General features: G+C 39.8%; 1 protein-coding gene across 1 annotated transcript; it reads right to left on the reverse strand.

Moving 5' to 3' along the window:
* Nucleotides 1-402: 402 nt before the first annotated feature.
* Nucleotides 403-9,413, reverse strand: si:ch211-261a10.5 (potassium channel subfamily K member 13). Its single transcript, XM_051397261.1, has 2 exons — nucleotides 9,077-9,413; nucleotides 403-1,533 (listed from the first exon to the last, which is right to left on the reverse strand). The coding sequence occupies exons 1-2, from the start codon at nucleotides 9,411-9,413 to the stop codon at nucleotides 869-871; spliced, it is 1,002 nt and encodes a 333-aa protein (XP_051253221.1). The 3' UTR covers nucleotides 403-868.
* Between the last annotated feature and the right edge of the window lie 1,076 nt (nucleotides 9,414-10,489).

The raw sequence follows: 10,489 nt of genomic DNA on the forward strand, positions 1-10,489 counted from the left end.
GTGCCTGGGGTCGATCGATCCGCCCACCACTAGTCAGTAGCATTGTTTCAATTCAATTCAATTAAATTTTATTTGTATAGCGCCAATTCATAACAGAGGTTATCTCAGAACACTTTTCAAATGGAGCAGGTCTAGACCGAACTCTTTATAACATTTACAGAGACCCAACAGTACCACCATGAGCAAGCACTTGGCGACGAGGGCAAGGAAAAAACCTAGGACAGACCCTTCGGCTCTAGGTGGGTGGTCGTCTGCCTCGACCGTGTATGATCGTTTGTAGCCGTGTCAAAACCGTATCCCCTGTGATTTCTAATCTTTTAATTTTGTAGATAAATGACTGCACACACAAGCATGACAGTAGCTGATGTCATAGTCTCTTACACGAAGTGTAACATGGCAGAGTTGTTGATGATTGTGTTTTATTGAACCTTAAATATACAAAATATGTGTGTATATCTGTGTATTGCCTGCCTCCTTCACGATAACGGTTAAGGTTGACATTAATAATCCACTCAGCACCAAATGTGCTTGAAATAATTAAATCTTACACAGTTAATGTTGCTGAAGCAAACACAAAGCAAACTATATCACATCTAGCACCTGAGCTATCTGAAATAAACAACATTATTAATTAATTCTAACCTTTTTATTACTATAAAACTACAGATTACTCTTTGTTGACAATATATTGAGAAATAGTTTACTTTGGCCAAGTAGATTACAGCCTTTTCATATAAACTGTCTTGGTCTGTTTTGCAGATATTTATCTGTCTATGCTCCTGTTGCACACTGTTTCCACTTTAGATTCATCACAAAGGCATTTACCAATAGCACTGGGAAAACAGGAGCGCCATACCGTGCTGTGGCCTTAACAGGAAACTGCTTGCACCTGCTGTCTATGCGGATTGTTATCTTCACAATAACATTTGGGTGGCTCGGAGTCAGAAAAACAGAGTTTGAACAGTGGTCTGAGTTGCAGCCTGTAGTTACAGATGCCACTATACATCCAGGCCAGTGTCCTCAGCATCCAGTTCAGTCCCTGTTTGATGATCACAGAGATGGCGTTAAAGAGGGAGTAAGTGCAGCACACTCCCAAGAGCATCAGAAGACAGTTCCCAACCTGGTACACCCGGGTGTCCTCATGGTGCTCTCTCTGGCCACTGACAAAGTCTCCAAAGCCCACTGTGCTGAACGCCACAAAGCAGAAGTAGAGCGACTCCAAGTAACTCCAGCCCTCCATGGCTGAATAGAGAGAGGCTGCCCCACATGCAACCAGCAGCACAGCAACAAAAAGGATGAGCGTGACCTGGTACACAGACGGTTTCCATTCTTCATTTCGGTTACCGTCACTGTCCTCCAGTCCGCTGTGTCCACCTCTCCTTCTGTGGCACCAGAATATTAGGAAGCTCAGTAAGGTTATGACTCTCTCCAGGAAGAGATTGAAAAACAATATTGTAGACGAGCACCCGAGCAACCCATAGAAAACAAGCAGGACCTTCCCTGTCAGAGTGGATGGGGCAGTCACTCCAAATCCTATAGAGAAACACTTGAGGTTAAGGGTCACATCTGTAATAACAGATACTATAACATCAATAACAGACACTATAACATCAATAACAACAATAGTATCATTGCACAAATGCCTTGATTGTTTGCTTAAATGTTAGCAATATCATATATAGTTGAAAGAAAAAGTATGTGAACCCTTTGGAATTACCTGGATTTCTGCATAAATTGGTCATACAGTGTGTTCTGATCTGCATCTAAGTCACAACAATAGACAAACACAGTCTGCTTAAACTAATACCAAACAAACAATTATATGTTTTCATGTTTTTATTGAACACACCATGTAAACATTCACACGTTTCCTGTAGTTGCAGATCAGACCTGCAATAAACTAGGGAAAACATTTTTCCATCCGTTTTAAGCAAAAAAACCTTTTCTAAATTATCTACATATGGTGTTTCTGTCTGTGGGGAGAGAGTCTGTGACTCCTGCTTCATGACTCCTGCTTCATCCTACGAACGTAAGAAAATGAGGACCCTGTGACTCTTGTTTATTGACTCCAATATGCTACTATATTACACTAAATTAATATTATACTGAATTATTAAAAGCAAAAAGTCTGCTTTTTTGTTGATTTACTGAGTGATGACTTGTTTGGTCAAATTGCATAACTGCTGAAGTGAACTGCTGTTATCACAAAGTGTGTCATGTATGCATGAGGAGTGATTGTGTGAGAGAGTTCGTGAAAGTCCTAACTGAAGCCAAATACTCAGTATATAAATAGGTAGTGTGAAGAAGTCCTAGGCAAGTCACTGTGTGTACTCATTGATCTAGGCGGAAGTAGTGAAAAAAAGACAATAGCATCTTGCTGAGAAACCGCTGTCTATTGCTATATAAATAGGCAGGGCAGGCCCGGTAGTGAATACTAGCCGAGATTCCGCTACATTAGGATCATCCTTATGGTCTGTTTGACTGTAGGGCTAGGCCGGTTCATAAAAGTAGTTTAAAGTAGAAGAAACAAAAAATAAATAAAAAGACTTAACAAACATCGTTTTACCTTCAGCAAATCCTAGGCGCTGAGGTAGATAGTCAGTCAATTCAGAACGCTGCAGCACGAGTACTCACAGGAACTAGAAAAAGAGATCACATCTCTCCTGTACTAGCTTCTCTGCATTGGCTCCCTGTGAAATGTAGATTAGAATTTAAAATCCTCCTCCTCACCTATAAAGCTCTTCATGGTCAGGCCCCTTCATATCTTAAGGAGCTCATAGTACCCTATTACTCCTCTAGAACACTACGTTCTCTGAATGCTGGGCTACTTGTGGTTCCTATAGTCTCTAAAAGTAGAACAGGAGCCAGAGCCTTCAGTTACCAAGCTCCTCTCCTGTGGAACCAGCTTCCAGTTGTGGTTCGGGAGGCAGACACCCTCACCACATTCAAGAGTAGGCTTAAGACATTCCTCTTTGATGATGCTTATAGTTAGGACTGGATCAGGTGAGTCCTGAACCATCCCTTAGTTATGCTGCTATAGGCCTAGACTATCGGGGGATTTCCCATGGTGCACTGAGCTCCTCCCTTCCTCTCTCTTTCTGCACTCATTCATGTCCCATTAATGCATGTTACTAACTTCACTTCTTCCCCGGAGTTCTTGTGCTTTCTCGTCTCGCAGGTTCTTATCGATCCTTGTGGAGCCTCCTGCCATGGTCCTGCTAGATTGCCATTGCCAATACTGTTGTTGCTGTACACCTGTCTGTCTGTCTGTCTCTCGCTCTCTCTCTCTCTCTCTCTGCCTCTCCCTCTCTCTCTCACCCCAACTGGTCGAGACAGACGACCACCCACCTAGAGCCGGAGGATCTGTCCTAGGTTTCTGCCTTTTAACAGGCAGTTTTTCCTTGCCCTTGGTGCTTGCTCATGGTGGTACTGTTGGTTCTCTGTAATTAATGTTTTAAAGAGTTCGGTCTAGACCTGCTCTATTTGAAAAGTGTCCTGAGATAACTTCTTTTATGAATTGGCGCTATACAAATAACATTGAATTGAAATTGAATTGAATTGAATTCAGAGGCGGAGCTAGAGGGGTGGCCAGTGCTACCCTGGCCACCCCTGGAACCTGATTGGACAACCTGGGTGCCACCCCAGTTGATTGACAGGTCACTGTATGTCACGTCGAAAACAGCAAGATTTTTAAACGCAAACAGAGAAGGCAGAATAAACAGATAACAATGAAGAGGAAGGGAGATATTTCCAACTTTTTTGCTAAAAAAACAAATCAGGCACAGACAGATCCCAGCCCAGATATCAGCAGCCCGGGCAGCTCCCAACATGAAACTAGCCAGGCAAGTCATTCATTAATTCTCATGCCAATGGTGTCTTTATTTGATCCTTGAGCTGAGTCTTGCGCAGTGTCCGTGATATGCAGCCTTCTCTTTGTTTTGCCAAGACACCGACCACCCTCTGGCCACCCCTTGTATAAAAGTCTAGTTCCGCCACTCTAGTCAGTGAAATAAATTAACCCCAGAAGCTTAACAGGAGAAGAACATACAAGAACTGTATTAGTACAGTTGAGTCTGCATGTCCTAAATAACTTGAGTGAACATCATAAAGTGCAGCTAGGAGAGCTAGTGTTGGTTACATTTGGAGCATATCAATTACTATTCTTTAAAGCCTAATGATTTTATGGACCCTGTTCTTGTGCTATTGGGTATGCCTAACGTTACAACACATTTTTGGGACAACAAATATTAGAGATGCTGAGGACATAATCAGCTAAGCTACACTACCATATATATAATATAATAATATCAATTATTAATTGTACACAGGGGTAAAGTAAAGACATTCTAGTCAAAAAAATGAAAATGGGGACGACATATTAAATGAATTTTGGTCTTGTCATATAGCTGGTGGAAATGGTTGATGACAATGACGAGGACAGCGAAAGCAAATACGATCGAACTAGTTCCAGATCATCCTGTACCCAACAGCCCGCCAGACACCTATGAACAAAGCATGCCACAGAAGCATGCCACCAGACATGCAACAGCTGTATGCTCCCCTTTTAGTACAGCAGAGCTTAGGGCTTTAGCTGCAGTATAACGGTTAAGGATGATGATCCCACCATTTTATTGCGTGCTCTGGCTGAGGTACCGTCGACTGCTTCTGCAGAGGAGAACCAACTTTGGTTTGACAGGGGAGTTGTTACAGACTCCATTGGACGGTTTTCGTTCTGCCGCAGGGTGGTTGGTGGCACCTGCATCTTTGATACCACAGTTGTTTGTTGTTGTGCATGGTGTTTACCATGTCGCAAGGGGGGAAGTATTGAAAGTGGTACGAAACACTTGGTGGTCTCCATAGATGGTCGCTACAGTGAAATCTGCGTAGAACACAACATCAGATGGCCATTTTAAGCAAAGCCTGTACAAAAAAAAGTTGACAGATTCAATCTGACTTAATAGCTCACATGAAGTGTACTTAGAACATGTAGTCAACCTGCATAAGAAGGGAAATCTATCATCTAATAAAAAAAATGTAACACAGGGGTTTTTTCTATGTTTAGGCACAATGGCATTTATATAATTAATTTTAAGTATTGACGTAAAATGAGAAGGTATCATTGAGACAGTTACAAAAGAAAAAATAATGTTTGAAATTGAAAGTTCAGTCCTAAATAAGGGATTTATCAGGGGATTATCATGTACTATAATATCATCATATTGTATGTGGATTGTTTAGCAGGACTTTTTGAGAAAAAATTGAAGAGGTAACATTCTGTAATCTGGACACAAACTGGTAAGAGAATGCATTTTTGTTTTTGTGAGTGACAAGAGTCACTCAAGGGGGGAAATGTAGTGGGAAAATGCATTCAGGGGTAAGGGTCTGTGAACATGAAGCAAACTATATTATGTTCTGTTATTCCATGTTTAATTTTACAGGCTTACAGTATAATATTTTATGTTCATGTATGTTCATCCTCATGTTTTCACACTCTGGCTATCTCACCCTAGTTAGGAGAGGTGTTATTCATTGTGCCATGAGCTAAGCACATTCCAAAGGCTTTCTCAGGGAAGTTGGGCATCAGATGTGTTATGAGTACTGGTTATCAGACGTTAGACATCATTGGGAAAGAGGCTACATTCTTTTGGAAAGAGGCATATAATAGATTTTCCTTGTTCAAGTCAGTTGTATCCTGGGACAACTCGGCTGGCTTGCATCCTGTGTTGATGCAAGTAGTTCTTGCCCGCCAGCTAGTAGTTGGCAATCGTTCTCCAGCAACGAAACCCAGTAAACTACTCAAGGATCTTGCCAGGGCGTCGCCAGTTTTACTATACAAAAGTATATATATATATATATATATATCATATGTACGTGATTTGATATGATATGATGAAAAGAAGAATACATGTTACAGTACACACGTTACTGTTGTACTGTGTCTACTTACTTACTTACTTACTTACTTACTTACAGTTACTTTGCATACATACCATCGTACAGTTATTACAACTACATTAACGTTACAACCTAACAGATTGCTAACAGGATTAAAGGCATTTTGCTGCCCCAGCTGCTCGTGTCTGTTGTCTGATGCTATGTGGAGTGGATAAGCAGGTAGGCTACAATGTTTGACATCCTGCTAGCCATATATGATACAGCCTAGTTGGCGTAAGGTTTTTTTTAAACTAACGTTACGTATCAAGCTGTCATTCGCCGGCTAGCTACAAACATGCAAACATTAGCAAACGTTAGCGGGTAACGTTAGCTAGCTAACTAGTTACACTCGCATTTGCTTTCATTATGAAGATATTCCTGTTTTTCACCTCCCATACGACAGCGTTGTTAACCCATCCACCCTTGAAGAAAAGATAGCTATCCGTACTTTTGTAGGCTTTCATTTTTTGTGCGGTGTAAGGTGACGTATATATGTAAATATATTTGTTTCTTTCCCACCAGGTAACCATGGTAATCACGTGACTGCAAAGTATGAATACTCTTTGATTTCTGTGAGTCGGGTGTCACCATTCTGGATAGCTTCAGTGGGAGTTTGTGGTCTCTCACTATAGTCGGAAAGCTAAAAGTTTAAGTCAGATAGACATCAATTGAGGTGCATTAAAACAAGAAAAATTAAACCACAACATTAACCAATGTTCTTGTTTAGTGTTTTACGTATCGTAGATTACATTACCTCTGTACAGGACGGCCATTCCTAGGGAGAGTAGCAACAGTTCTGAACTTTCACCATTTATAGACAATTTGCCTTAACATGGACTGATGAACATCAAGGCTTTTAGAGATACTTTTGTAACTCTTTCTAGCTTCATGCAAGTCAACAATTCTTAATCGTAGGTCTTCTGAGAGCTCTTTTGTGCCAGGCATGGTTCATATAAAGCAATGCCTCTTGAGAATAGCCAACTCAAAACCGGTTTGTGTTTATTATAGGGCAGGCAGCTTTAACCAACTCCTCTAATCCCGTCTCATTGATGTGACTCCAGGTTGGCTGGCACCTTATTCCAATTAGCTCTTGGAGTCATTAGCCTAGGGTAAACATACTTTTTCCTCCCTGCACTGTGAATGTTGGTGTGTTCAATAAAAACATGAAAACATATAAATTGTCTGTGTGGTAATAGTTTAAGCAGGCTTTCTTTGTTTATTGTTGTCACTTAGATGAAGATCATAACACATATTATGACCAATTTATGCAGAAATCCAGGAAATGCCATTCTTGCAACTGTATCAGGAAAAAACTGTCTTATGCCCACTCAGACTGCTCACTGAATCGTGGAACTATTTGTTGCAAGGACTATGACTCAGAGACTCATAGAGTAAAAGTTCACATTTATGGACTGCACAAAGGAAAAACAGATGGGCAGGAAAAAGCAATTCAACTTTTTCAAAGGATCAGGGAAGCTAAGCAGACGTGAGAATGTCAGACTAAAAATTGGCTGGTAATGTGCCATAAACATGTTCTCTCCCTGAAGTGGCGGAGGTTGCTTCCCTCCTTCCCCTGGTTTATTTTGATAATGACTGTACTGGATTTTAGTTCAGACACACAGGAGATGAAGTCTTTTCATTAAGGCGGCCTTCACTTGTCACTCACTGAAAGCAAATAAAGTAATCTTCCAGCTGCTTGACACATACAGTATTCTCACTGTTTTATCTCTGCCATATGGTCACAGTTTGTCTATCTTAACATTAACCCTGCCACAGAAATTCTCCCTTGGGGATGAATAAAGTTTTTGAATTTAATTGAATATTATTACACTATTTTTGTAATTTGTTAAATCTCTTTGTGAGCGCTGTCTCCTTAATGTGCAGCAAACCATTAGTTATTCACAATTACTAAAAAATAATATAAAAATAATTATGAACAGTATTATGTTCCTTCCATGGGTTGTATATGTATTCCTCATATCCTCTTCCTGTAGGTTCACCCACTGTATCCTCTCTTAGATTGATGAAGGCCAGTGGAAGCGGATTAAAATATTCCCAGATGAGAAATAATGACTTTATGACGTTCTTAAGGTCAGTGTGGTGTCATGTGCGTGTTGACAGTTCACTTTAATGTCATGTTACCATACACTGCGGTGCCCATGTGGTAAAGAAACACACTCAGTTACATATAAACATAACTCTTTTATCATATTGAAAGATTATGTCTTACATCACACTTTGCTTACTACATTAAAGTCATTACTAAAAAAATATTAATCTTTCATGCACATCCAGTAAGAAAATATTTACGTCACAACGTGCTAGAAGGGAGGAAGGAACGGCTCATTAATGAGGGAACCATCATGAGTCATATGAAATGTCAAATGTTTGGCCTTTGAAAACAAAAAAGTTCACCAGGAAATCTCACAAATCCCAGGTGCACAGTTACATCATGAGCTGATTACAGTCAGTAAATACATAAGTTGTTGTAAAAAGGAAATTGATCGGGCTTAGTGGCATTTGTACCATGACGAGGAGCGCCTAAAGATAGTGCATACAATTTGAAGGCTGTAAATTGATTCTCAGAGATGAGGCTGGCTTCCTTTTTATCTTTGAGACATGTTTGTCCTCTATAGGTTCAGGTGAAATATTGATATTTTAATGGACTCTAGTAGAGTTTGAACGATCTTTCCCTTGTGGACCTCACCAAATCAATATAGCTTCATATGCCCTGTCTAATTAGGTTCATATGATTAGTTAAATTGTGTGAATTGTTATAAATTTGTATGACATGGACGTGGTATTGATTGGCTGTCAAAGGGTCCTCCCTGTATATAGACATGCTGGACATCTGGCCTCTATTTTATATGTTTCTATCTGGCATAACACTTTGGCTACAGCAATCACAATGATACAACCTTCACAGGGTAATGAAGTAGTTTGTGAAAATGACTGTACTTATCAGTGTATTAAGTTAACTTTCACATTTAACTGTAAAATCATGACAAAGTTGTTATTCATGTAGTCATCTGACAGGCTGGTAATTTATAAGATGGTTTACAATAACCGTGGCACTGTTGACAGATTTGTTCTTTTAATCCTTAAAAGCTATAACTCTACAATATTTCCAGTAGTGACTCACCAATGGTGGAGACCACAGTTCCCACAAAGTAGAATGCACCAGGGATGTCCCATAGGGCTCTGCCTTGTTCTGTCCGGATGCCTGCAGTCCTAGCCTCCTCATAATGGTGCAACAGAGATTTCAGGTCTTCATAACTAATGTTGTGCTCATGACGGAAGTCCTGTAGCCTCCTTTCCCAGAGCAGGTGAGCCTGTAGCTCCGCTGGTCTCTCCAAGGAAGAAAATATGGCAGCACCAGCCAGCATGTAAAGAGCAATGAGCACAAAGAGCAGGTAGAAGCGAGCAGTTTCCCTGCTGGGGATCAGGGATGGGCAGCAGCAGGAGAAATATTTCTTCATTGTCACTTGTAAAGGCTGCAGATGGATCTTCTTTGTGTGCTGTAAAACAATTTAATGTGCTAAGCAACCGCAACAAGATAAATTATATTTGCGCAGTGGTTTGATACCATCACTACACAGGTTCTACAGGAGAGACCGTTGTTAGTGCTGTTTGCTCTTCTCTCCGTCTGTTTTTAATCTAGTTATCTTATTTAATGCAATTCACACGGCTTACAAAACAACAGTTTCTCCTTCCGAAAATGTGTTGCTAACTGTTGCTTCTGTGTCTGCAGGTGCCTTTAACTGTGGATTTAATGAGCTGTGTTTGGTTACTGCTTATCACCAGCTCAATAATCCATCTTTACTCTTCTTTTATGAGCCACAAACATACATAAACATATGCACTGCTCTCCCTTGGTCTTTTTTGGTCAACATATATAGAGTAACATAAAACAGATAATATGTGTGTTTACTGCCAGAGTTTGTTTCACAGCTATGAATCATTTTGCTTCTAGACCCACCCTAATTTCTTTCCATTGTATTTATTATTCCTAGTTATCAGTTTTTTTGTGTGTTTTATTTCTGTGGAAACGTGTACCTCGAGCATGTTTACAAAAACACGTTCTTGGACATGTCTGTCTGGAAGACATTTTAAAGGAATACATTGGTAACACTTTATAATGAGTACACACTATAAAGCATTAGTTAAGCATGAATGAACACTGAATTCATCATTTATTACGCATGAATACACATTAGTATGTAGTTTATAAACACAGTTAAAAATGATTTATTCATCATTGATAAGCACATTAATTATGGATTAGTAAATACTGAATTCATCATTTATAAAGCATGATTCTGCTTTAAATAGTCATTACTATGTGGTTTATTATCACAGTTATAAAATGTTTTACTCTTCATTGTACTATACATTTCTGCATGCACTTGCACATCCACTGTTCAGACATGTATTAATAATTAGTGACTGTGTCAGCAGATGTTCTATAAAAACTCACAACAAATTCATTTTCTAATGATGGCCTACAAACAGTTATTAATGCAGGAATTCACAGTTACAAAGCACTTACTACTCG

This window comes from Dicentrarchus labrax, unplaced genomic scaffold, assembly GCF_905237075.1.
Source record: "Dicentrarchus labrax unplaced genomic scaffold, dlabrax2021, whole genome shotgun sequence".
Classification (NCBI taxonomy): Eukaryota; Metazoa; Chordata; class Actinopteri; family Moronidae; genus Dicentrarchus; species Dicentrarchus labrax.